Here is a 27,936-nt window from a genome sequence, read left to right on the forward strand (position 1 = left end):
TCACGGGTGTATTTCTGCTGTGTGGAACCAATGCCTCGTGCATAGTAGCTACTCCATAATAATTTGTTTATGAACTGATCAAAGATAAGACGTAAACTCCATTTGTGGAAAAATAAGTTCTGAGTCTTATTTAGAAGCAGCCTATCAGGGGCCAACTCAGGATGAGAACCTGGATCCCGCCCTCCCTGAGCAGGAGTTCAGACCAGGCAGAAAGAGAATCAGATGAGACCTCAGACCTGGACTGAGATGCCTCCTGAGGGCCTGCAGTCCTCCTGAACCCTGCCTGGAGAAATCGGAGCCAGGCCCACGAAGGGGCCGTCCCCTTGCTGCGGGTCCACAGCTGTGGGAACCCAGAGGGGCAGCTGCAGCCCCTGACGTACCACATCCTGTACATCTGTCTATCCTCAGGGGCCCCGTGGTGTCCTCATCACAAAGAGGGAGCACTCAGAGCTGAGCCATGATTTCCATCCTCTCCGCTCTTCTGTGCCTCGGTCAGTTGTGGAGAGTAGGGCAGGGGACAGCAGGAGGGGGTGGGGACGCCCACCGCCACCCCCCCTGCCCCCACTCACGGGGAATCTCAGGGCTCAGGCAGCTGGAGTGGACTGGGGTCCTGATGGGAAGAGAATCAGCTCAGACATTCAGTTGCAAATCTCTCACAGGAACTCTCTTCCAGGGCCGAGTCTGGGCCAGAGGACCCCAAACCCTGCAGGTGAGTCCCTCCCGGGCTGCCGTGTCCCCACCTCTTACTTCAGCCCTGGGAACTCAGGGGGAAGCACTGGGATTCTAGGATGATGGTGGTAAAACCTAGAGGGGCCTTGAGTTGAGCTAGGAATGAGGGGTGGGGAGGTCTTTGGTCTCAGCCTCTGATTTCCTTCTAGGGACCCTCCCCAAACCCACCATCTGGGCTGAGCCAGGCTCTGTGATCCCCTGGGGGAGGCCTGTGACCATCTGGTGTCAGGGGACCTGGGGGGCCCAGGAGTTCCGTCTGGATAAAGAGGGAAGCTCAGCCCCCTGGGGCAGACAGAGCCCACTGGAGCCCGGGGAGAAAGCGAACTTCTCCATCCCACACATGACACAGCACTATGCAGGGAGATATCACTGTTACTATAACAGCTCCACTGCCTGGTCAGAGCTCAGTGACCCCCTGGAGCTGGTGGTGACAGGTGAGAGGACACTCAGGGGTCCCAGCCTCAGGCTCTGCCCTCAGGAAGGGCGTCTGCGCTCAGGGGTGTGTGCCTCTCACAGCCCAGCCCTGGGGGAGGGGAGGGGGTGTAAACCCCATTTAACAAGCGGCCTCCTTCTCTCCTAGGAGCCTACAGCAAACCCACCCTCTCAGCCCTGCCCAGCCCGGTGGTGACCTCAGGAGGAAACGTGACCCTCCAGTGTGGCTCATGGGAGGGACTGGACACTTTCATTCTGACTAAGGAAGGAGAACACAAGTCCTCCCAGACCCTGGACGCACAGCGACGCCCCGATGGGCAGACCCAGGCCCTGTTCCCTGTGGGCCCCGTGACCCCCACACACAGGTGGACGTTCAGATGCTACGGCTTTAACAGGGACACCCCCCAGGTGTGGTCGGAACCCAGTGAGCCCCTGGAGCTCCTGGTCCCAGGTGAGGAGGTCCCATCCTGGCCCCAGACATTGTTTCAGATACCAGACAACTACTGGGGTCTTTGCTCCCAGGGGAGCCCCATATGTGTGGGGGGGTGAAGGGGGGTGTGGGACTCAAAGACAGAGACACAGAGTGTGAGAGACAGTGACACCTGGGGACCAGGAAGGGAGAAGGGGGTTCATGGGAGGAGCCAGCCCTTACAACCCAGGGCTGGTCTCTCCCCAGGTGTGTCGGGGAAGCCCTCCCTCCTGACCCCACAGGGCCCTGTCCTGGCCTCTGGACAGAACCTGACCCTCCAGTGTCGCTCTGATGTCGGCTACGACAGATTCGCTCTGTCCAAGGAGATGGGACAGGACCTGCCCCAGCGCCCTGGCCAGCAACCTCAGGCTGGGCTCTCTCAGGCCAACTTCCCCCTGGGCCAGGTCAGCGGCCTCCATGGGGGCCGGTACAGATGCTACGGTGGACACAACCTCTCCTCCGAGTGGTCAGCCCCCAGTGACCCCCTGGACATCTTGGTGGCAGGTGAGGAGCCAGCGGGTCCGTCAAGGACCCAGACTCTGCACAGGCCTTGCGGGGGGAGCCCCAGGGGGTGATGCTGGGACCAGGGGGGAGGGGTCCCCAGAGAAGGAGACAGAGAGAGACAGGGGATGTGTGGGAAGTGAGGGTCCTCAGGGAGGCCCTGCTGAGTCTCAGCTGAGAACCAGGTAGGCCGGCAGCCCCTCACCCCCTTCCTCTCTCTAGGACGGTTCCCTGACACACCCTCCCTCTTGGTGCAGCCGGGCCCCATGGTGGCCTCAGGAGAGAATGTGACCCTGCTGTGTCAGACATGGAGTCCGATGGACACTTTCCTTCTGTCCAAGGAGGGGGCAGCCGATCCCCCACTACGTTTTAGAGCAAAGTACCAAGATGGGCAGTTCCAGGCCGAATTCTCCATGAGTCCTGTGACCTCAGCCCACAGTGGGACCTACAGGTGCTACAGTTCACTCAGCAGTGACCCCCACCTGCTGTCACAGCCCAGTGACCCCCTGGAGCTCCTGGTCTCAGGTGAGGGGCCCTGACCCTGTTCCTTCTGACTCAGTCAGCTCAGGCCTCTGCCCCCAGAAATGTCTGAGGCAGTAATGAACGAGGGGACATGGGGGCTCCACAGACGAGGACATTCAGTGGCCTCAACTCCAACCTTTCATCCCTGGATCCTGGGTCCTCAGCTGTTGAATCAGTGGGAACTCAAGATGTAGGAGAATAAGATTAGAGGGCCCTGAATCTGAGACTGAACACAGAACACATAGCACTCAACTATTTCTCTATTAATAGACCAATTTTCTCATTAATCCTGAACACTGGGGGCACGGCCAACTCTGTTCCAAAGTGACTCAAAAGCAGGTTCTGAATTCAAAGAACACAAGGAGGCTGAGAGAATCCAATGAGGAGGCCAGAGGGAGCCTGGCACACTCCAGGGGGGGATCAGTGAGGACCCGTGCAAACCCTGTAACATGAGAAGTGGGGGCACGGAGGACACGGAGCCCCGGAGAAGGGCTGTGTCCCCCCAACGCCTCACTCACACCCTCACTGTGTGACTCTCAGGAGCAGCTAACACCACCCGCCCATCACAAAACACGTCACATCCCACGAGTGGTGAGTAGGAGAAATCCTCAGATATGGGGCTGGGCTCTCAGGGTCACAGCCTGTCAAAGGGAGGCAGGTGCCCTGGGGGGACAGCCTGGATTCTGGGGTGATTCAGATCTGCCTGACCTCTGTGACCCCTCTGTGCACAATTCCTAGCCTCACCGCCCCCAGACCACACGGTGGAGAACCTCGTCCGGATGGGCGTGGCTGCCACGATCCTGCTGGGCCTCGGGATTCTGCTCTTTCAGGCTCGACACGGCCATGGAGGAACCCCAGGTGCAGCCAGGAGCTGAGCACACGAGGGAGCCGCGCACCGTCCAGAGTGGTGGAGCCTTGGCCGTGACCTCCTGGGCCCAGGACCTTCTGGAAGGGCATCTCAGCGTGTGTTGTGTGAACTGTCTGCCGAGACCACGGAGGGAGAGACAGGGTGTGGGTGCAGGAGCAGGTCTGGGAGTCCCTGGGGAGGGCTCTGCCTCTAGGAACCGTGGGGCTTTCCCTCCCCACCATGGAGGCCTCTCCCTGACGGCCCCGTCTGCTCTCAGCCCTGTGACACGAGGCACATCCCACATGGCGGGTCTGTGTCCTCACATTTATACATATTCATGTTCTGTTTCACTTACATGCAGTACATGTTTCTTTATTTTTAATCCCCACCTTTCCTGCTGTGTGTCATTGACCCTGATGTGTTCATCCCAGAACACAGACTTTGTTTTAATAACCGAATAAATGGGTGAAAACAGTCTCTCGTTTGGAACAGATAAATCCAAAACTATTCCCTAAAACTTCTCCTGGACCCATCAATCCATTCTCTCCTCATCAGACGATACCCAGTACAGTTTCTCCAGAAACATGAGCAGTTTGAATGAGCACAATGGTGTTTGAAGTGACAGCCAGTGGATCTATCACGGAAAAGATCTAAGTGCCCATTCACAGAAGACGGATAGAGAAGCTGTGGTACACAGACACGATGGAATACTGCTCAGCTGTAGAAAGACGAGATCTTCCCTGCGCAGCTACACGGCAAGATCATGACAGCATACTGCTACGTGAAATAAGTCAAGGGGGAGGACAAATATCGTCTGATTTTACGATTATAAAAACAAAAGAGATGAACAAACCAAAGCAAAGAAAAACAAACATCTAGATACGGAGACAGAGTCGTGGCTACCAGCGGGGATAGGCGGGCGGAGGGCCAAATGGGTAAAGGGGGTCAGCTGTGGGGACGGATGGGAACTAAATGTCTGGTGGTGAGCATGCTGCAGGGTATATAGAAGCAGAAATATAACAGTGTATGCGTGAAGCTTATATAATGTTATAAAACAACCAGAAACAAATTTTAAAGAGGATTAGTCTGCTGTTTTCTCAAGATGTATGTAGCATTGGGATGTGTGTGTGGTGTGTGTGTCTGTGTGTGTGTACATGGGTGTGTGTGTGTGCATGGGTGTGTGTGGTGTGTGTGTGTGTGGTGTGGGTTTGTGTGTGTGTGTGTGTGGTGTGGGTGTGTGTGCGGCGCTCATGGGTGCAGGGGAGGGGATGGGGTGGGTTTGGAGACAACCTAGCAGCCCCTCGCAGGGGTCTTGGTTCTCTGTTCTTGTGGCCACGCTGTAGGGGAAAATCCTAGCCAACGCTCTTGGGAAACAAGCCAGGTAACCTGGCATTTCTCGAAGACCTTGTCAGCCCCTCCTCTGCCCCAGAACCAGGTGCCAGAACCCTGGAATGCACCCCCTAAACTGCCGGTGGAAAGTGGTGTGCACAGGAGGGAGGAGATGGGGGACCCTGGCTCCCACCTCAGCCTTGCTCTAGTGCAGGGAACACCCTGTGCCTTTAGTCCTTTAAAGGAGAGGCTGGTCCAGTGGTGGGTGGGGTGGCCCCACACAGGACTGCAGCCCCTCCCTCACACCTGCACCCAGATCCCTGGGGGCATCCAAAGTCTAAGAGTCAGGACCCTGGCACCTAGGTTGGCTTCCCAGAGGCTGCACACGGAGGACGCCCCCTATGGCCGGGGCAGAAAACATTCCGTCAGGGCAGGGGGAGCCCCCGCTCCCTCAGAGACGCCCCCCAGCCCCAGCAAGGGGCTGGGGCATCACCGCCCCTCCTCAGATCCAGTCGCGTTCGTGAACAACTGTGCTCCGCGGACGTCTGCCCTTGGCATCCTGCACGAGCTGCTTGGAGCACGTTGTGCAGGTTTGGAGGTGGCGGGCGTGGACGTGTCCCCCACTCAGCCATTCTGGAGCTTGCAAGTTTCCACTTCACACATTTTTGTGTTCATCTGAATACATAACAACGCTGCCCACCTCCTCTGGCAAAACAAATCAAAACCAAAAAAAAAAACCCACACAATAATCATCTTTACATACATTTTCTCTGTGTACACGTGTGGTCCTTGGATTGGAAAGGGAGAAAGAGAGAGACAGAGAGTGTGTGTGTGTGTGTGTGTGTGTGTGTGTGTGTGTGTGTGTGTATGCAAAGTTTCCACTCAGAGTCAAGAAATAATTTCAAATAAAGAAGAAGAGCCAGAATATGCGTGTCTGCTACTAAGAATGCAGAATCGAAGTCTCTATTCTCAGCCCTTTGATTTGCAACCAAAAACATGAGGTGGATACATGTGATTTCTCTTCTGCAAAGAGTTACGCTGGGCCTTCCCTGGTGGTCCAGTGGTTCAGAACCCATCTTGCAATGCAGGGGACTCCAGTTCGATCTCTGGTCAGGGAACTAAGATCCCACGTGCTGTGGGGCAACTAAGCCTGAGCACCCCAACTCCTGAGCCTGCACGCCTCAACTGGAGAGAAGCCCTCGCACCGCCATGGAAGATCCCGCGTGCTGCAACTAAGACCCGATGTAGCCAATAAACAAATGAATAAATAAATATTTTTTAAAAGTTGTTCTTAAAAAAAACAGTTAAGGTTAACGATATTTGTCACTGGCTTGGGAAAGAAATAGTGCATGGTATAAACTGAATCATAGTTACTACTTTCCAAAGGCAGCAAGATCCATTCGTAAGATTACAGCGTTTAAGGAAACAAAATATGACGCTCACGACATGAGGTGTGTACAGTAACGTGGCTCAGGTCAGACTCTCCATCTTTGGGGTAAGGAGAGGTTGGTCATCTTCCTGTGTGACATGAAGCTTGTTGACTGTACAAACGATACCACCTACCTACCACATCCTGTGAGCCTGTCAGCTTTGCTCAGCTCCTGCCTCCTGTCTGACAGAAGCAGCGTGATGTCCCCCAGATTCCTCAGCCTCCTGAGTCTAGGTGAGTCCTGAAAGGCAAGGGAGGAGAGGGTTATGGTGGAAATCTAGGCTTCCTCACACCACGGACCAGGTTCCACAGATGAGGATGCAAGGGCGCCTGCATTCCATCCAGACAAATCACCTCCGATGTGGTTTTCCTTCTAGGATTCTGCATGGGTCCAAGGATCTGGGCACATGTGGGTGAGTCTTCCCTGTCCCCTTATTTCTGTGCTGAGCAGAGTAACGCGGGCTAATGCAAATGTCACGGGGACCATGGTGAGACCCCTAGAAGGGCAACCTGGATCCCAGGTTCTTATATTGTCCTTGATACGCATCTACACACTCCCCAGAGGTCACCCCAGCTCTGTATTCACCTGAATGACACTGTGAAGTCCTGAAGCTGGGGTCTGGGGCAGGTGAGTGTAATTTCTGCAGTGAGAGGGGAACAAGATGCTGGAGCCCACAGAGCCCTTCCCAGACGAGGTGGCTATGGCATCTCCAGCCTGCCCTTGACAACAGGGTCCGCAGGGCATCCCACTAGACCTACCCCAGGAGAAGGAACTGGCCACCTGGACCTCGTGGCACATGCTGACATGGGAGAACTAACAAACGATCAAGGTTCATGTTTTCCCTTCCATTTTTTTTTTCATCGAGTAGCTCTTTCACTTATTTTCCATGCATAATTTTGATTTTGTGGGGTGTTTTCATTTTATGTTGCTTTTTGTTTTTGGGGGGTGTTTTTTGCCACACCATACAGCTTGTGGGATCTTAGTTGCCTAACCAGGGATGGAACCTGGGCCCTCGGCAGAGAAAGCACAGAGTCCTAGCCACTGGACTGCCAGGGAATTCCCAGTGTTTTGTGTTTTAAGAGAAAATTTTTCAACATTTTATCAGCACTCTAAGTGTGATTCTTGTTCTGAGAACATCTCTAGTGTCTGTGCTGGGCTGTTTTTGTCTCTGCCCTGCCCCCCACCAAGCGTCCTTGGGCATCAGGAGGTTCCAGTTTAGGGGAGAAGCCTTGGAAGGATGTAAGGAGGAAACACCCCCGAGGGCAGTAAGGAGAGGGGACAGCTCCTCATTTTCCCCTCAAAGGCTGTGCCTCCTTCTCTCCTAGGTGGACATGACAAGCCCTCCTTGTTAGCTTGGCCAAGCCCTGTGGTTCCCCTTGGAAAGCATGTGACTCTTCAGTGTCACTCCCATCCTCCGTTTGAGGTGTTCAAAGTGTTCAAAAGAAATGGGACCCGTTTCCGTGAACTCCAGAGACATCATGTCAACACCTTCACCCTTGGCCCTGTGACCACAGCGCACACCGGGTCCTACACGTGCTCCGGATCTTACGGCCACACCTCTGTGTGGTCAGCACACAGTGACCCCCTGCAGATTGTGGTCACAGGTAGGAGGACTCCCGCCCGGCCCATGACTGCCCTGCGTGCAGACCGTCCTACCCAAGGTCCACATCCCAGTGCCACCCAAGGTTTACTCAGGGTTCCGAGCCAAGACCTAACCACGGAAAGAGAACCCACTCTGAGGATTTACAGCCAGGGTGTTTCAGAGAGGGACGGGGTGCCCAGGTGAAGAAAGCAGGAGCCCACCGAGGGGTCAGCAGGAGCAGGAGGCTGCCGTCCCCTGCCAGGGGAGGAGGGACTGTCCCCTGATCCCAGCACCCGCAACTCAATAGGGAAGTTACAGCCCCACACTGAAGGGGCTGGATCTCAGGTAAGACAAGGTCACGCCGGGAGATGTCTCCAGAGGCACGGGGTGGGTCGCGAATTGGGAAATATTCCCTTTTTTCTCCACCTCCTTCACCAATTTCCTGCCAGTCCCCTCCCACGTTCTAGGAGATGGGTGTAAAGGGGGTCAGGAATGCATCCTGCACGCTCACCCCAGCCCCGCCACCACACATATCAGGGATGGGATGAAACTGAGAGTGGATCTAACAGCCAAAGAGCTTAGAATAAACACAAAGGAGGCTGGAGGCCTTGAGTGCAGAGAAGCAGAAAAGCAGGTCGAGGTGAGGCAGTGAGATCCAGGCTGTAAAAGTCATGAGCCAGAAGACTGAGAAGGGGGCTAGAGAACATGCAAGAAGACAGACGGGACGGGACATTGGCTTTGCTGGTAAGCGGGGAGATTTCCCTGCTGTAGATCTCAGGGGAAGAGCGGAGGCGGGGTGACTCACTGAAACTCACAACCTCTTTGCTCCCAGGTGTGTTCACAAAACCCTCCATCTCAGCCCACCCAGGCCCCCTGGTGCCTATGGGAGGGAATGTGACCCTGCGCTGTCACTCGCTGCTGCTGTTCGACAAGTTTATCCTGCACAAAAACAGCAGCACGTGGCATTCCCAGGATGATGGAGAGAAGCTTCCTGGGGGGCGTACCCAAGCTCATTTCCTCATGGGCCCCATGACTTCTGGGCATGCGGGGACCTACAGATGCTACGGCTCTCTCCACCACTCCCCCTATGAGTGGTCAGCCCCCAGTGACTCCGTGGACATCATGATCACAGGTGAGTGTGGCCAGACCAGTGCCTTCTTCTCTTTGTGTCATGGAAGTTCTGGTGTCCAGGACAACATCAGTACAGGGAGAGAAAGACAGACATACTGAGACACTGACAAACTCAGGAGAGGCAAGCAGGAGAGGGAGAGAAAGAGAGGGAAAGAGAGAGGGGAGGGGAGGCATGAACATGGAGGGGAAAAGAAGAAAGACAGTACTTGCCACAAGCTAAAGAGAAAACAGAGCCTGTGACAGAGTGAAAGAGCGAGAATGTGAAAGAGTGATGGAGAAAGATGCACCAGTACAGGGAGCCGGGCAGTTCCCCAGCTCAGGCACCGATGCCGGCTGCTTAGGGGTTGGTTTCGCACTCTAACACCATGCCCACTTCCTCTGCCACGAGAACACAGTGGTACCAGACATCCCTGCAGTCCAGAGCCTGGATGATCTGCATAGAGGTTGGGACCCTGAAGCTGCTCAGCATCGTGCTTTACCATGTCCTCCTGCACAGAGTGGTCCCTTCCCACCTTCACCACCACGTGGTCACTTCCAACACCTTGGGGTGGGCTGGGCAACGCTGCCCACTTCCTGCAGAAAGACGTTCTCAAAGATCCTGTGGAGACTCTGGCAGTTTCCACTCCACGATCGCTTTTTCTGGGTCGGGGAGCTCAAGGTCAATACCATGTTTTCTGATGGTCCCAGAAGTAGCTAGTTGGTTCCACTATTCAAGAGAACCCCATATCTCATTGATTTTAAGGGCAGTAAGCCATGGAGATTTAGCCAGAAAGCAATGGAGAATCAAGGAAGAGCAGAGTCAAAAAGAGACGGAGAGATAGACAGACAGACACACACACACACACACACACACACAAGTCCAGGTCATAGGGATAAGAGTGAGACAGAGAGAGGCACATACAGGGTGATCTCTGCAGAATGGGGAAAGAATCCTTCATTCTAGTCCAAAGACACTGTTAGTAAGCTTGTGCTCTAGGATCAAGCTCTCTTTTTCTCCTAGGAATATACAAGAAACCTTCTCTCTCAGCCGAGCTGGGTCCTGTGGTGAGGTCAGGAGAGAATGTGACCTTGCTCTGCAGCTCCAAGAGCGCCTTTGACCTGTACCATCTATCCAGGGAGGGGGCAGCCCAAGAACACTGGCTCGCTGGAGGACAGAGCCACAGCAGAGCACTCCAGGCAGACTTCCCTCTGGGTCCTGCCACCCCAGCCCACGGTGGGGTCTATAGGTGCTACGGCTCTTTCAATCACTCTCCCTACAGGTGGTCAGACCCGAGTGACCCGCTGTACCTTCCTGTCACAGGTGAGGAGCCTCCTCCTGTCCCATGCTTTACAATACACGAACTCATACATACACTACAGCACAGAGCTCTGTCTGCAGGGCTCCGTGCTGGTGATAGGGGAACCTTAGGGCTTCTGGAGAAATGGAGGCAATGAGAGACACAGAGAGGAAGACAGGATGGTAGGTGACACCTCAACCCTCCTCCACCTCCTGTACGGATGCCCATATTGGATCCTATCTATCCAGGAGAATGAAGAAAGGGGCCGGGGCAGAGCCAGGAGGAGGAGTGGCTGGACTCAGTTTGGGGAGATCAGAGGTCACATCTGTCCCTCTTATTTGTGTCCCCAAAGCCCCCCTGACATGCAGGTGATTTCCCAATTAAGGAGCACAGGTGCTCACCACCCGGGTGGAGAGAATGTCTCTTGCTCACAGCTGTCTTTCATCACCAGGCATATCCTGAGTGTCTCCTCCCACCATCACACCTCAGGGAGGGAGCGTCCACTCAACATATTCAGGTGGAGGGACCAGAAGGCCCCCATCAGTCCTTTGAGGAATGGCACAGTAAAGGGGCAGGCAGGGGGCCAACCTTCCAGAAGGAAAGGTCCTACTTCGGTGGGGTAAGGAAGGTTACTTGCTCACCCCTTCTCTGTCTTATTTTCCTAGGATCCACTACAAGTACTTGTCCTTCACCCACAGACCCAAGCACTACAGAAGGTAAGCAAAGAGGTCTCCTAACTTAGTTTGTAAATCCCTGGGGAGACAGAGGGCTCCTGTGTGAGTGTTTCCTCTGCCACCTCCCAGATCCGTGACCTTGGGTTACTCAGCTTCCCTTTCTAATACCCAAATTCCCCATCAGCATTTGAGCCCGTGGTCAGCACGAGAACCAGAGGGAGCATCGAGCCTCTCGTGCTCTGGGACTGAGAATTTCTAAATTGGATGAAGTGGGTCAGAGTGACCTGACCCCATGCTTAAGGGAGATCTGCAGGGATGGAGATGGTGGGGGAAGGGGAGGGTTTTAGGGAACACCTTAAATATGTATTGTCCATCTGTTAGTGTTTTACTAACTAAATATTCAACAGTTCAGAAATAAAAGGGTCATGTCTTCTTGAGGATTACATTCCGGGTGTATGTGGATGGAGGAGAAAAAGTATTGTGGATAAAAGAATTAAAATTCATTAAGATGAATGGATTCAAAGACATTAAGATGGAGTCACGTGATAGGGGAAGCTTAAGTGGATAATTGAGAGTAAGTGGTGGAGAAGATCCTACTGAGAGAGCGACATTTCGGGGAAAACCAGTCTTGAGAAGATGCGTAGAATGATCTTTCCAACAGATGGAACACTAAGCACAATGAATCCAAAGTGGCAAGGAACTTGGTGCATTCAAAGCACCAGTGTTGGGCACATACCCTAAGAACACCATAATTCAAACAGATACACGTGCCCCAATGTTCACTGTAGCACTGTTTACAACAGCCAGGACATGGAAGCAGCCTAAGTGTCCACCGACAGAGGAATGGATAAAGAAGATGTGGCACATATATACCATGGAATATTCCTCAGCCATAAGAAGGAACAAAACTGAGTCATTTGTAGTGGGTGGATGGACCTAGAGTCAGCCATACAGGGTGAAGTAAGTGAGAAAGGGAAAAATAAATACCGTATGCTAACGCACATACATGGACTCTAGGAAAATGGTACTGATGAACCCAGTGATGGGGCAGGAATAAAGACACAGATGTAGAGAATGGACCTGAGGACACAGGGAGGGAAGGGGAGGCTGGGACGTAGTGAGAGAGTAGCATATACTACTGCCAAATGTAAAATACGTGTAGATAGCCAGCGGGAAGCTGCTGCATACACAGGGAGATCAGCTTAGCGCTTTGTGACGACCTAGGGGGGTGGGATGTGGAGGTTGGGAGGGAGGTTCAAGAGGGAGGGGATATGGGGATATATGTATACATATAGCTGACTTACTTTATTGTACAGCAGAAACTAACACAACATTGTAAAGCAATTATACTCCAATAGAGATGTATTAAGACCAAAATAACAAACAAATAAAAAAACCAAAGCACCAGTGTGCCTGACATACAATGGGCGAGGTGAAGGTGAGAGAGGTATCTGGAGGCAAATCAGGTAAAGTTTGATAAACCATGACAAGGAGCTTGGATTTCATCCGGTCATTCCTGGGAGGGGGTATCAAGATTGTCTGAAGCAAGTTAAAACCTCAGGAACCTGGAACAGAGGCATGGCTTAATCCAGCCTCTGGCCAGTCCTTCTCAACAATCCGACCGTGCAGCTGTCATGTCCTGGTGGGAATGGGAGGCAAGGGCAGTCAGCTATGGTTGATGCAGGGGGTCCCCATTCATGCAAAAACATCATGCCTTGTCACATGGGGCGGCAGAGAAAAGCACACAGGTGCCTGGTGGACCTGAGTTCAGACCTCAGCTAGTCTTTCATTGCATCTTTTTTTATCCACTGTTAGCATCTCTCTTGGATGTTTTTGTACCTGCTGGGAAATGGAGACCGTAATCGGTCAGGTTGAGAGATCTTTTTAAGAGATGATGTTTGTTTGTTGATTTATTTATTTCGCTGCAGGGAGTCTTAGTTGGGGCACACAGGCTCTAGAGTTCGTGGGCTTAGTTGCCCCACAGCATGTGGGATCTCGGTTCCCCGACCAGGGATGGAACCCGCGTCCCCTGCACGGGAATGCGGAGTCTTACCCACTGGACTGCCAGGGGAGCCCCAGGTTGAGACATGTCGGGACAGTTTGGCACAGGACACTGTGAATCTGGCGTGTCCTGGCACAACACAGACAGCCAACACACAGGGCTTCTGTTGCTTGCTTATTGACAGAACAGCTTCCTCAGGGCCCCTCCAGCCAGCTCTACGTTCTCCTTGGAGTCTCCACAGCCTTCGTGCCTGTCGGCATTTTCCTCGCTGCTCTCGTTTGTCGCCGGTGTCCCACCAGAAATCATCGGCAGGAGGCGCGCGCAGCAGCAGCTGACCCAGGCAGAGGTGGGACTGCGGCACAGAGCTGCGCTCTCCTTTCCTGTGGGTGAAGCGGTGATCTTCGTGGTTGAGACCTTAATGGAACATCTTCCAGACGCCCATGGAACCCCGTCCTTTCCTTCAGCCTACGACCACCCTCTCCTCCCCTACATGCTCCTCAGGGCTGGGGAACCCGCTGGCCTGCAGGAGAGGAAGGTCCGTCACAGAAGATGTGGGGTGGGATCCACGGGTTTGTACAGGATCCAGAGACAGTCAGAGTATGCCTGGGCTGGCACGTGGGATGCTTCTTCAACTTAGTGGGGTAGACGGGCTGAGCCACCTCGGGCACACCACTGCCTTTTCTTAGAAGTCCCCCCATGAGCCTTAACTCCCTTCCGTCCACAGATGCTGCCATTGTGGAACCAGAGCCCAAAGAAGACCGAATGATGAATGGCGAGGTGAGTCCTCCCAGCCCAAACCCTCACCATAACCGGAGCCCCTCCCCATGTCCAATGCTCCTGCCTTCAGAGATCACGTCTCAGTCCATCATTCTCACCTTACTTTCCCCAGGATCCTGCAGCAGAAGACACACAGGATGTGATATATGCCCATGTGAACGGCTGCACCCGCTCAGAGGGAATATTCACTTCCATCCAGCTGAGTCCAACGTCCTCCTCTGCCGAGTCCACTATCTACATGGAATTCAGTGTAAACCAAGGCCATGCTGAGACCTGACCTGGCCCCAGGCTCTGAGCACGCAGAGTGTCACAAAGCAAGGACCTGGACCTCTTTTTAAAGGGGTTCCTCCATGGACACTCTTCCTCCTCCTCAAATCCAGCCAACCAGTTCTGAGGCTAACAATGGGGTCTCTAGGCTTGTAGGATCATCTTCAAAATCCCACAACCTCTTAGTAATCTCCCAGCTATTCTAGGACTCTGTTAGAACTATTCAACCATTTCGGGAGATCTTACTGTACTCACCCACACATACTGGATAGCTAATTATTTCATCCTACTTTTTCTGAAATTCCACAGAAGCAGATCAAGAAAATCTGCAGGTTGACTCTTCAAACTATTCCGTTAAAAAACAGAACAAACAAAAAAAAACTATTCAGAAAAAATTTACAAAGATGGAGTATAAAATGAACATATTTACAAAACAGAAACAAACTCACAGACTTAGAGAACAAACTATGGTTACTGGGGGGAAGGCTGGGGGGGAGGGATAGATTTGGAGTTCGGGATTGATATGTACACACTGCTATATTTAAAATGAAATGTCTTTCCGTGAATAAATAAAAATAAAATCAATGCAGGTTGGTAAAAAAAAAAAAGATGAAGTATGTCCTATGTTTGAGGTATCCAATGTGGTGGCCACTAGCCATATAAGGCTACTTAAATTAAAATTAGCTTGGCGTGGGACTTCCCTGGGGGTGCAGTGGTTAAGAATCTGCCTGCCAGTGCAGGGGACAGGGGTTCAATCCCTAGTCTGGGAAGATCCCACATGCCGTGGAGTGACTAAGCCCATGCACCACAACTACTGAGCCTGCGCTCTAGAGCCGGTAAGCCACAGCTACTGAAGCCCGCGTGCCTAGAGCCCGTGCTCCACAACAAGAAAAGCCACTGCAATAAGAAGTCCAGGGGAAAGACTGAAAGAATTCCCTCTAAGAACAGGAACAAGACAAGGGTGTCCACTCTCACCATTATTATTCAACATAGTTTTGGAAGTTTTAGCCACAGCAATCAGAGAAGAAAAAGAAATAAAAGGAATACAAATTGGAAAAGAAGAAGTAAAATTGTCACTCTTTGCAGATGACATGATATTATATATAGAAAACCCTAAAGACTCTACCAGAAAACTGCTAGCACTAATTGATGAGTTTAGTAAAGTAGCAGGATGCAAAATTAATGCACAGAAATCTCTTGCATTCCTATACACTAACAACGGAGGAGCAGAAAGAGAAATTAAGGAAACTCTCCCATTCACCATTGCAACCAAAAGAATAAAATACCTAGGAATAAACCTGCCTAAGGAGGCAAAAGATCTCTATGCAGAAAACTTTAAGACACTGATGAAAGAAATCAAAGATGACACAAACAAATGGAGGGACATACCATGTTCCTGGATTGGAAGAATCAACATCGTGAAAATGACTGTACTACCCAAAGCAATTTACACATTCAATGCAATCCCTATCAAATTACCAATGGCATTTTTCACAGAACTAGAGCAAGAAATCTTACGATTTGTATGGAAACGCAAAAGACCCCGAATAGCCAAAGCAATCTTGAGAAGGAAAAATGGAGTTGGTGGAATCAGGCTTCCTGACTTCAAACTATACTACAAGGCCATAGTGATCAAGACAGTATGGTACTGGCACAAAAATAGAAAGGAAGATCAATGGAATAGAATAGAGAACTCAGAAGTAAGCCCAAACACATATGGGCACCTTATCTTTGACAAAGGAGGCACGAATATACAATGGAAAAAAGACAGCCTCTTCAACAAGTGGTGCTGGGAAAATTGGACAGCAACATGTAAAAGAATGAAATTAGAACACTTCCTAACACCATACACACAAATAAACTCCAAATGGATTAAAGACCTACATGTAAGGCCAGACACGTTAAAACTCCTAGAGGAAAACATAGGCAGAGCACTCTATGACATCCATCAAAGCAAGATCCTTTTGGACCCACCTCCTAGAATCATGGAAATAAAATCAAGAATAAACAAATGGGACTTCATGAAACTTAAAAGCTTTTGGAACTATAAACAAGACTAGAAGGCAACCCTCAGAATGGGAAAAAATAGTTGCCTACGATTAACCTCCAAAATATACAAGCAGCTCATACAGCTTAATACCAAAAAAGCAAAGAACCCAATCCACAAATGGGCAGAAGACCTAAATAGACGTTTCTCCAAAGAAGACATACAGGTGGCCAACAAACACATGAAAAGATGCTCAACGTCACTAATCATCAGAGAAATGCAAGTCACAGACACAAAGAGGTATCACCTGACACCGATCAGAATGGCCATCATCACAAAATCTGGAAACAACAAATGTTGGAGAGGGTGTGGAGAAAAGGGAACTCTCCTGCACTGTTGGTGGGAATGTAAGTTGGCACAGCCACTATGGAAAACAATTTGGAGGTTCCTTAAAAAAGTACAAATAGAACTACCATATGATCCAGTAATCCCACTCCTGGGCATATACCCAAAGAAAACCATAATCCCAAAAGAAACTTGTACCATAATGTTTATTGCAGCACTATTTACAATAGCCAGGACATGGAAGCAACCGAAATGCCCATCAACAAATGAATGGATACAGAAGATGTGACATATATAAAATGGAATATTACTCAGCTATGAAAAGGGATGAGATGGAGCTATATGTAATGTGGTGGATCGACCTAGAGTCTGTCATACAGAGTGAAGTAAGTCAGAAAGAGAAAGACAAATATTGTGTGCTAACTCATATATACGGAATCTAAAAATGGTACTGATGAACTCAGTGACAAGAACAAGGACACAGATGCAGAGACTGGACTGGAGAACTCGAGGTTTGGGAGGGGGCGGGGGGTGAAGGGGAAGCTGAGATGAAGCGAGAGAGTAGCACAGACATGTATATACTACCAAGTGTAAAATAGATAGCCAGTGGGAAGTTGTTGTATAACAAAGGGAGTCCAACTCGAGGATGGAAGATGCCTTAGAGGATTGGGATGGGGAGGGTGGGGGGTACTCGAGGGAAGGTGGGGGGGGAGTCGAGGGAGGGAGGGAATATGGGGATATGTGTATAAAAACAGATGACTGAACTTGGTGTACCCCCAAAAAAATAATAAACAAATAAAATTAAAAAAAAAAAAGTCCATGCACTGCAACAAAGAGTAGCCCCCACTCACCACAACTAGAGAAAGCCCACACACAGCAACGAAGACCCAACGCAGCCAACAAACACATGAATAAGTTTACCTTAAACAATTAGATTAGAGTAAATAAGTAAATTTTAAAATTCAGTTCCTCGGCTATGCTAGCCAAAATCCAAGTGCTCAGCAGCCATACACATCTGCTCACTGCCACACAGAATACAGCAAATACACAACACTCTCATCACGGTGAAACACTAGCTGTTCTAGACTGATGATGCCAGTGAAGAGAAACTCCATGTTCTCACCGAGCTCAGCCCGACCGGAGAGACCTGCAGGTAGTGATGACATTTAACGCACATCACGAGATGACCGTGCCCACTGGAGGGTAAGTTACAAGCAGAATCTCCTCCTGAAAGGACTTCTCACCTCTTAACTCCATGAGAACTTCTGCCAGATATGTTTACGCCCAGACTCAAAGAATATCACCTCGTGCTTACACGTTTTCTTCGCACCCACTGCTTTCTGGAGAGAAACCACACATCTATTCTTAGTACACAATACACCCAGGAAGTTGGCTTTGGTGGAACTCTCCAATCTTACCTTTAATTCTTTTACTTTCTAATTGTATCAGTGTCTTCACAAAACAGCCCACAAACTGCTACATACAATAAACTCGATGGAGTTAATCTTTAAAAAATTGTGAATCACTGTGTTATACACCTGAAATTTATATAAGATTGTCAATGAACTATACCTCAATTTTTAAAAAAGAACAAAATCCTGCCATGAGAGAACATGGATGGACTTGGAGGATATTATGCTTAGTGAAGCATGTCAGACAGAGAAAGAGAAATACTGTATGTTTTCACTTATATGTGGAATCTAAAAATCAAAACAAATGAACAGACATAACAAAACAGAATCAGACTCACAAATACAGAGAACAACCTAGTGGTTACCAGAGGGGAGAGGGGGTGGGGGGCAGCAAAATAGGTGACAGGGATTAAGAAATACCAATGACCAGTTATAAAATACGTCACAGGGATATCATGTACAACACAGGGGATATCATCATATTTTATAATATTTTGTACGGTGTGTAATCTCTAAAAATACTGAATCACTATGTGATACACCTGTAACTAATATAACACTATAAGTCAACTATACGTCAGTTTTTAAAAATTGCTAGATGTTCAAAGAACTTGGAAATACAGACAGGGAAAAGATGATATAGTAAAAGGAAATCCATAAATTTTAAAAATCATGAAACTAGCATTTTTGATAAAGAAATTTTACTATAGGTATCATAAAGATGGGTGAGCATTAAAGATAAAATATAATGTTTGGGAAATTTTTTTTAATGTAGGAAATAAATTCTATGAAAATCATATCAAAAATGAACAAAGAAAATAATTCAGTGCATCAAAATAATAACAGATTAGATACTACAGAATAAATTTTTGGTGAACTTGAAAATGTAGTCATAGGTGGGTTGGGTCAGAGATTACGTTTCAAGTCTGGCCATTGTTAAACTATCTGAAGAGACAGCTCTAGACTGAAAATTTTCCAGGAAGCCCAATTTCTCTCTCAGCCGGGCCCCCACCCCCTGCACACACACTGCCTTTTTTTAAGGTAAGAAGAGCCTGTGTGAGTCACCTTTCCGTCCTGTGGTTGGCTTGTGAACGACATTACTTGGGCCACTATCATAACATCCTGTGAACCTCACAACCTGCTGGTTCACTGGCTCCTGTTCAGCAGAAGCAGCCCCATGCTGCCCACCCCCAGCAGCCTGGCATGTCTTGGTGAGTCCTGGAAGGGAAGGAAGGTGGGGAGCCCTCTGGTGGAAACACTGGGCTGGAAGACTGAATCCTCCACAGCACAGAGCCCTGCATCCACGGGGGCGAGGTCGACCTGATGGCTGGGTTCAACCTCAGCCGAGCACTGTCCTAGCCAACGAGGTTCCTAGGCCAGGTGGAAGCAGGAGTGGGAGGCCAGGTCATGTGTGAGAAGCATCCTCCATCACGAGCCTTTCTTTTCAGGCTTCTTCTTGATCCAGAGGATCTGGGCACAAGAGGGTGAGTCTTTCCCCAAACCCTCGGTTTCCATCCACCTCAAATAAGACTTTCCTGTAAGAGGAGGGGAGACAGCACAGAAGGTAGGGTGCTGGGTTGACAATGGGACGTCATAACCGTATGAGGGTGAGTCTCCTGGGAAGTAGAAAGTGGGAGCGCAGGAAAATCTAGCCCCGAATTCTGGTCCAGAAACCCTCCCCAGACACTCTTCCCCTCTGCTGAGCCAGGCTCTAGGGCACCTAGAGGAGACTGCGGTGCTCAGACCTGGCGTGTCTGGGAGGAACGGCTGCTATCTGTAGAGTGAGGGAAGGAAGCAGTGCCAGGAACAACAGACCTCGGAGGACAAGGCTATAACTCAAGTTCTCCAGCAGTTCCATGAGGGTAGGCGTTGCAGGGTAGCTGCTGCCATGCTTTCTGAAGACGGGGGAACCACGTGCCACGCTCCCGAGAGTCCCGGATGTTCTGTTGCAGGCTCCGTGTGTTTCTCCTGTGAGCTGACATCATGTCACTCACACAGGTTATTCTCCCATTTGTTGTCTACTTGGTCTGGTTTTATGCAACTAATTTTACATTATCAGTATCTAATATGAGTCCGTTAGTCGGCACTTGCTCAATATTCTCAGCAGACGTTTTTCTTGTAGGAGATGCCATGTCTCTGTGGTGTGGGACTCTCCATGTGGTATGGGTTCCCTGGTTGGGAAAGGAGCCTTTGAGACATGAGAGGGAGGAAGAGCCTCCAAGCACAGGGAGGGGAGGGGGCTCCCCATTTTCCTCTCTAAGCTGTGCATCCTTCTCCCCCAGGTGGTCAGGACAAGCCCTCCCTGTCTGCCTGGCCAAGCCCTGTGGTTCCTCAAGGACAGCATGTGACTCTTCGGTGTCACTCCCATCTCGAGTTTGACAGGTTCAGGCTGTACAAGGATGACAGATCCCGTGTCCCTGAGCTCCCGGACATAATATTCCAGAACAGCTTCCTCATGGGCCCTGTGACCTCAGCACATGCAGGGACCTACAGATGTCATGGCTATCACAGTCACTTCCCCTCTGCGTGGTCAGCACCCAGCGAGCCCCTGGAGATCCTGGTCACAGGTCAGAGAGCTCTTGTCCAGCGCAGCCACCCATTGTCCCAGTCTTCCTAATCCCAACTTTTTCTGGTGGGAGTGCAAGTCAGGGTCCAGTCACAACAGCAGAAAATGCTTCAAGTATTTTATATTTTATTTATTTATTTCTTTATTTATGGCTGTGTTGGGTCTTCATTGCTGCATGTGGGCTTTCTCTAGTTGCGGCGAGCAGGGGCTATTCTCCGTTGTGATGCGTGGGCTTCTCAGTGCTGTGGCTTCTCTTGTTGCAGAGCACAGGCTCTAGACACATGCACAGGCTTCAGTAGTTGCGGCGTGTGCACTCAGTAGTTGTGGTTCGTGGGCTCTAGGGTGCAGGCTCAGTAGTTGTGGCGCATGGGCTTAGTCGCTCCATGGCCTGTGGGATCTTCCCGGACCAGGGCTCAAACCCGTGTCCCCTGCACGGGCAGGCGGATTCTTAACCACTGCACCACCAGTGAAGTCCTGCTCCAAGTATTTTAGATAAATGGATATTTAACACAGGAAATTGGGTGCTGCAGTGGGCAGTATAATGGGGCCCCTTGATGTCCACATCACAGCTACGAATGTGTTATGTTACATTCCAAGGAAAACAAAATTGAATATGGAATTAAGGTTGGTCAGCAGGTGACCTTGAGATGGGGAGGTTATCCTGGATCATCCAGGTGGGCTCAGGTCACCACAAGGGCCCGTATGGGAGAAATAAGGAAGCAGGAGAGTGCACGTCAGAGTAAAGGAGCATGAGAAGGACTCCGCCAGGCTTCACTGGCTTTGAAGACAGAGGACAGGGTCATGAAACAAGGAATTCGAGCTGCCTCTCAAAGTTGGAAAAGGCACAGGAACTGATTCCCCCCTAGAGCTCCAGAAGGAACACAGCCCTGCCGACACCTTGATTTTAAGCCAGCGACGCCTGTGTCAGACCTCTGACTCCAGAACGACAACTTGATAACGTTGTGTTCTTTTCAGCCACCATGTTTGTGGCAGCAATAGGGAACCAGTACAGGTATCCAGGTGAAGGACGAGTTAGGATCCAAACAGGGGAAGTGAGGCTCCCCAGCAATGGGTGAGGGCAGGATGCTGGAGTCACCACGAGGCTGGAGTGACATAGGGAGGGCTCAGTGCTCATGGTGCCAGTCTCAGGGGTGCCCTATGGAAGCTGGGACCATGGAGAAGGCACAGGCATGGCCGGAGATGAGCCCCAGCCCACCCCCACATCCACAGGCGCAAGCTGGGTGGACACTGAGATGTGCTGTAGTCCCTGCCTTACTGCTTAATTTTTACCTCTACCAGGGATTCCAATCTGTCAAAAAGAGCATGAACCTGGCTGATAAGAAAGCCTGGAAATGCAGCCTGCGGTGGTCACTCTCCCACCCCCACCACAGGAAGCAGGAAAGGGGTCTGCGCGAGTCACATACAACAGCAAACAGTGCCGAGGACCAGCACAGTGGGAATGGAATCCGGTGCCGCTAGAGACAGAGAAAGAGAGAAAAGGGAGGGAGGAGGTGGAGGGGGACACAGACAGAGGGGACACTGGGACAGAAAAGGACCCGGAGACACAGAGAGGAAGGAGAGACACAGGCGCGGGGGAACCTCACTCATTCCAGGTCCCGTGGAATGGAGTGAGCAAGGGTGGCTCCTTCTAAACTCACAACACCTGTGTTCTCAGGGTTCCACAGAAAACCTTCCCTCTCGGCTCTGCCGGGTCCCCTGGTGCCATCAGGGGAGAACATAACCCTGCAGTGTGGCTCTGAGACCGTGTTCGACAGCTTCATTCTGGTTCTGCTCGGAGAGGGGGTAACCATGGATCCCTTGCACCTTGCTGGGCAGCTCCACGATGGGGGCTCCCAGGCCAACTTCTCCATGGGCCCTATGACTCCTGCCCGTGCAGGGACCTACAGATGCTTCTGTTCTCTCAGCGACTCCCACTATGCGTGGTCAGCCCCCAGTGACCCTCTGGACATGGTGATCACAGGTGAGGATGTCTCGACCTGGGATACAAACTGGATGTCCCAGGACTTGGAAGCCCCAGGGGGTGGTGAGGGAGATGAGTGCAGGATTCTTACGGAGAGAAACAGGCTTGCCGAGAGTCACGACAAGAGAGGCAGTGAAGAGGAGAAACAAGTCCAGACCACTTGTTATAACATAAAAGACAGACACAGGGGTAAAGACAGAGGAACTCAGAAATGGAGATAAAGAGTGAGATGAGACACAGGCAGATATGCAGGTACCACACAAGGGGTGCCTTTCCACTCTGACTTTGTTCAGAGACCAGAAGCAGTTTAGAAGCTTAGTTTCCATTTTAACTCTACACTCTCTTCTCTACTAAAAGAACCCACTGACATACTGTATATCTGACCCAAGTTTCATGACCAGGCTGGCCTGTCTTAGGCTGATTCCCTAGGGGCCCTGTGTCCTCATCCCCTGTGTCACCCACAGATGCTGTGTTTATTCTGGCTTCATTCCATGTTTTGGAGCCCCAGCATGCCCCAGGATTCCAGGGTCCCTGGTGACGGAGCCAAACACCAGCTCCTATATGTTGTGTTTCATGGGTCCTCATACTGTATTCTCAGGCCTATGTTGCAAGTTCACTCCAAATGGTATGGATTATGGAGCTCAAGGCCCACAGAGATGGAATCAGAGAGAAAACAGAGTCAATGAAAAGCAGAGACACAGAAACAGACACACACACTCACCCAGAATAAGCTGGAAGGAATGGGGGGCAGTGGGAGAGAAAAAAGAAAGAAAGGTAGAGAGAAAGAAAAAGGGATAGAGATTAAAGAGAAAGATGGGAGGGGCAGAGAAGCCCTAAAAATCAAAGACCTGGGGTGGGGGGAGGAGGCACAAAGACAAAGATGGTGACGTGGGTGTGCATGACAGAGATTCCAAAAGAGGACTAGAGAGACAGAGAAGCAGAGAAAGTCATGGAGGTGGAGATGGAGATGGAGATGGAGATAGACAGATGGATGGAATGATGAATGGATATATAGATAGATGACAGAATAGATAGATGATAGATAGATGGATGGATGGATGGATAGTAGGTAGGTAGGTAATGCCAAAAGATAGGGACAAGATAGAGAATGAGAGACAGATATATATGTATGTATGTATGTATGTATGTATATAATTTCTCGGCCACGTGGGATCTTAGTTCCCTGACCAGGGATCAAACCCGCACCCCCTGCATTGGAAGTGCAGAGTCTTAACCACTGGACCACCAGGGAAGTCCTAGAGAATGAGAGGCTCGGAATGAAAGAAAAAAGACAGATCAAACCAACCAATCCAAGGAGAGGCAGAGAGAGTTAAAAAAAAAAAAGTACAAAAAGGAAAAAAAATTAAGAGGGAGGCAATGTGAGAGACAGAGAGAGAGAAAGAGAAAGTGGGGAGGTGGTGAGAGCAAGAGAGCGAGAGCAAGAGAGAGAGTTCAGAGGAACCAAAGAGTGACTTCTCAGTTTAGAGGTGAAGGACAGTGTGAGTAGGGAAGAGCTTCTCTAACTAAACTGCCTCTCCTTCCTCCAGGTCTATACAAGAAACCCTCTCTCTCAGCCCAGGGGGGGCCCATGGTGAGGTCAGGACAGAACGTGACCTTGTTCTGCAGCTCTGAGAGTGCCTTTGATGTGTTCCATCTGCTCAAGGAGGGGCAGAACCTTGGACGCTGGCTGGCTGGGGGGCAGAGCCACAGTGGAGCGCTCCAGGCAGAATTCCCTCTGGGTGCTGGGACCCCAGCCCACGGCGGGGTCTATAGGTGCTACGGCTCTTTCAATCACTCTCCCTACAGGTGGTCAGACTCAAGTGACCCACTGTACATTTCTGTCACAGGTGAGGACACCTCATCCTGTCCCAGGTCTTGTGATTTGGACTAAATATTAAGACCGTATCTGAGGGATGGCCTTGTGATAATGAGAGGATGCTTAGGAATTCTGGAGGGAAAGAAGCATAGATAATTAAAGAGAAAGAAAACTGAGGCTGCTCTTTTGAGATACTCCTCCATGTCTGGCACGGAGGCCACATGGGGAGGTCTACACATGGAGGCAAATGGAGAACAGGGTCAGGGCAGACCCAGGAGGAGGAGAGACTGGGCTCAGTTTGGGGAGACCAGAGGTTGCATTGGCCCCTCACTGTTACCCACTTCCCAGAAGCCCCTCCTCACCTCTCCCCCACAGAATGACTTCCCAGGGGCACAGATGTTATCAATGCAAAGTAAGAGACCTCCTCTTGGGTAGGGGCAACTTTCAACATCAACCTCTCCTGTTCCCTCTCTGTATCTTGAAGTCTCAGGGAGGCAGTCAAGTCCCCAGGAATTAGGGGAAGGGGATCCTAAGACTCTCAGGAACTCAGCATTAGATGACAAAGGCGCTTCCGTGAGGTAGAAGAAAGGCAGCCTCCTTCCCTCACCTCTCTCCTGTCCCTCTTTCTAGGAAACTCTTCAAGTAGTCAGCTTCTACACACGAAGCCAAGCTCCAACACTGGTGAGTAAAGGATTCCTCTTATCTCTTGTTTGTGGAACCCTGGGAGAGAGAAGATTTGGGATAGAGTATTGACTCAGCTTCTTTCTAGCTCTGTGACCTTGGGCTTGTCACCTTCCCTCTCTGATCCCCACATTCTACAATATCAGAAGGGGTTTGGGTCAGTGTGGGGCCCGGTGAGGACTCTTATTTTTTTTTAATTGAAGTATCATTGATTTACAATGTTGTGCCAATCTCTGCTGTACAGCAAGGCAATTCAGTTATACACATATAGACATTCTTTCCCAGTGAGGACTCCTCATCTCTAATTTTCTGCAGCTAAGATCTCCTCCAAGAGTGGCAGATGAGAATAAACGTGACCCCCTTCTCAGGAATCATGTCATGCTTATTCTGTCCCCATTGTTAACTGGAGATGAGAATTGTGAAGACGTGAGGAAGGGAAAAGAAGGCAGCAGCTGGGGGGGGCGGGTGGTGATGGGTCGGTTCTTAGAGAAGTTCTGTTTGCTAAGAAGTGAACTTTTTGTCTGTCAGGATGAAACCCTGATGTACTCAGTAGGCCAACAGGCTTGCAGTAAGAGAGAACTGAATGCATCCACATTTAGGACTCCTTCATTAACTTACTCATTTAAGAACTGTTCCATGTGCTGGATCTGCACTGTGTATTCATTTCCTATTTCTGCTACAACAAACTTCCACAAGCTTAGTAGCTTAAAACACCACAGTGTTTTGGGACTTCCCTGGTGGTCCAGTGGTTAAGATTTCAAGCTTCCAATGCAGGGGGCGTGTGTTTGATCCCTGGTCAGGGAACTAAGATCCCACATGCTGTGTGGCACAGCCACAAAAACCCAAAAAAACACCACAGTGCTTTAAATTATTTACAGTTCTATAGGTGAGACGTCTGAAATGGTCACACTGATCTAAAATCAAGATGCCAGCAGGGCTGCATTCCTTCTGGAGGCTCTAGGGAAGAATCCATTCCCTTGCCTTTTCCACCTTCTAGAGGCTTCTTCCATTTCCTTGCATCTCATGGTCTCTTCCTCCATCTTCGAAAACAACAATGGTTGGTCATGTCTACCTGACATCGAATCACTCTGACCCTCTTTCCTTCATCACATCTCTTTTTCCAGTTCTCTTCTCCTTCCCTCTTTCTCCTTTAAGAACTCTGTGATCACACTGGGATCGCCCAAATAATCCAGGATAATCTCCCTATTTTAAAGTCCGCTGATTAGCGACCTTAATCCCACCTGCAACTTTAATCCCTCCTTGTCATATAATAAAGCATCATCACAGGTTACGAGGATTAGGACAGGACGTTTTTTGGGGGGAGATGCATTCTTCTCTCTACTACTAATAGTAAACAAGGTGAATCTGGCCTCTGCTCTTGGGAGTTGATATCACAGTATGGTTATGTGGGAAAGCAGAAAATGAAGGCACAAATGGAAGAATGGATAAATAACCAACTGTGAGGCAACCTCGCGTGAAATTTTACATATGTGTTGATGCAGATGGATCCCTGGCAGATGAATACCAATATTCTTTTGAGTGAGTTCAGGTCTTGGACTCAGAGCGGGGAAACAGCACCACCTCCTGCCTCAACTTTCTCCCTAATTTCCAAAAGGACTGGTTTTGTTGGGTCAAGGAATGGACAACAAAAGATGTCCAGCAATAGCTGGTAGAGGGGTTTATCTTTTCCCTCTTCCTCACCAGCAAAGCATCGACCTAAATACACCTCATGAGACTACAGAAAGTAAATATATTGCATTCTGCAACGCTAGGCTCAAATGTCTTGTCGTTTGCTGGCCGTATGACATAAGACAGCTGCACTTGCTTTCATCTTTGTCTCACTTTCTTCTTTTACTGGAGAATTTACTTTGTTTGATTCAAGGGTATTGTGAAGGTAGAGATACTGCATTCATTTATCCTGCAATCAGTAAAGGAGAGCTGCTATGATTTGTTTCTTATTGGATTCACATCTTCCTCCAGGTACCTCCAAACACCTGCACGCTCTTGTTGGGCCCTCAGTGGCTGTCGTATTCCTTGCCATCCTTATTTTCTCCCTCATCTGTCACAGGTGCCCTGATAAAAAGAGTAAGTCTCAGAAAGAAGAGTCCCATCTGGAAAAGTGGGGAGGTGAGGGGAGGGTGTAGAGGTATGTGTTCTACATTTGCAGGCTGATACTGGTTCAAAGCAGGGGCCACAGAGCTTTCAAGAGAGAACATCAGTGCCCTTGCCCCTTCTCTCAGCTTGCATACCACTGCCTAATTCTCCACCGTATCCTCTTGCCCAGTGGAGCCATTGATACCTAGGGAAGGGATCCACATAAGGGAGAAAGTAGGGGAGAGAACTGATGGGATAGGAAAGGGGAGCTGACAATGGGATGGGTGTTTAAACTTCAAAGAGGTAAGATTTCTGACTCTACTTTGGGCAGATGAGTAATCCCAGATACACACTGTATCTCTCTGTGCACTGGTATCTGTATTTATAAAATGAGAATCCAGAAGTGCCCTCCCAAGTGTTTTGATGACTTCTATCATCTACAGATGCTTCTATAATGAACAGTGAGCCTGAGGTGGACAGAATGGTGAATAGGGAGGTAGGTTCTCTTCAGTACAATCTCTTAATGCAGTCTCGTTCCCCATAGTCCCCACAAATGTTTGCACTCCCTCACTCATCATTTCCCTTTATGCAGGACCCTGAAGCAGAACCAAAGGAGGTGACATACACAGAGTTGGACGGTTGGATTTTCATGCAGAAAAATATCACTCCCACCTCCCAGAGGCCCGACGAACCCTCAGCTGATACCAGTGTGTACATGGATCTTGCAGTGTGCTAAAACCAGGTCAAGGCTGGAATACTATCCCCTGAACACACACAGAAAGACCCTGAGGAGGTCTTCCATGGATGCCATAGCTCTTTCTCAAACTCAGCTTGGTAGCTCCATTGTAACAAGAGCTGGAATCTGAATACATAAATCTTCATCTCTAGGGTCATCTTTCTTCATCATAGGGTCATCTCTAAAACCACAGGACCCCTTGGAAACTTCCCCCAGCCATTCTGGGATGTTATCATGATGATTCAGTCACTTCCAATATTACCAACAAAATCACCTAAGTGTTCTAGAAATCCAACCAGAATTAGCCCACTTTCTCTGATATTCTACTGATAAGATCCTAGAAATCATG

At 49.9% G+C, this 27,936-nt stretch overlaps 1 protein-coding gene across 1 annotated transcript; it reads left to right on the plus strand.

Annotated features, from left to right (window-relative positions):
* Window positions 1–457: 457 nt before the first annotated feature.
* LOC130838447 (leukocyte immunoglobulin-like receptor subfamily B member 3) lies at window positions 458–27,587 on the plus strand. Its single transcript, XM_057711526.1, has 15 exons — window positions 458–495; window positions 847–1,163; window positions 1,310–1,612; window positions 1,838–2,134; window positions 2,354–2,656; window positions 7,585–7,863; window positions 8,674–8,973; window positions 9,973–10,272; window positions 19,996–20,280; window positions 21,955–22,260; window positions 23,808–24,107; window positions 24,707–24,757; window positions 26,738–26,842; window positions 27,295–27,347; window positions 27,444–27,587. Exons 1-15 carry the CDS (start codon window positions 458–460, stop codon window positions 27,585–27,587), a joined length of 3,381 nt encoding a protein of 1,126 aa, XP_057567509.1.
* Window positions 27,588–27,936: the final 349 nt, after the last annotated feature.

Source organism: Hippopotamus amphibius, chromosome 16, assembly GCF_030028045.1.
Source record: "Hippopotamus amphibius kiboko isolate mHipAmp2 chromosome 16, mHipAmp2.hap2, whole genome shotgun sequence".
Taxonomy (NCBI): Eukaryota; Metazoa; Chordata; class Mammalia; order Artiodactyla; family Hippopotamidae; genus Hippopotamus; species Hippopotamus amphibius.

Coding starts and splice junctions, on each gene's coding strand:
- LOC130838447 (XM_057711526.1), top strand. CDS start 458: ATGATTTCCATCCTCTCCGCTCTTCTGTGCCTCGGTCA. Junction 2,135..2,353: donor CCTGGACATCTTGGTGGCAG/GTGAGGAGCCAG, acceptor TCCTCTCTCTAG/GACGGTTCCCTGACACACCC. Junction 8,974..9,972: donor CGTGGACATCATGATCACAG/GTGAGTGTGGCC, acceptor TTTTTCTCCTAG/GAATATACAAGAAACCTTCT.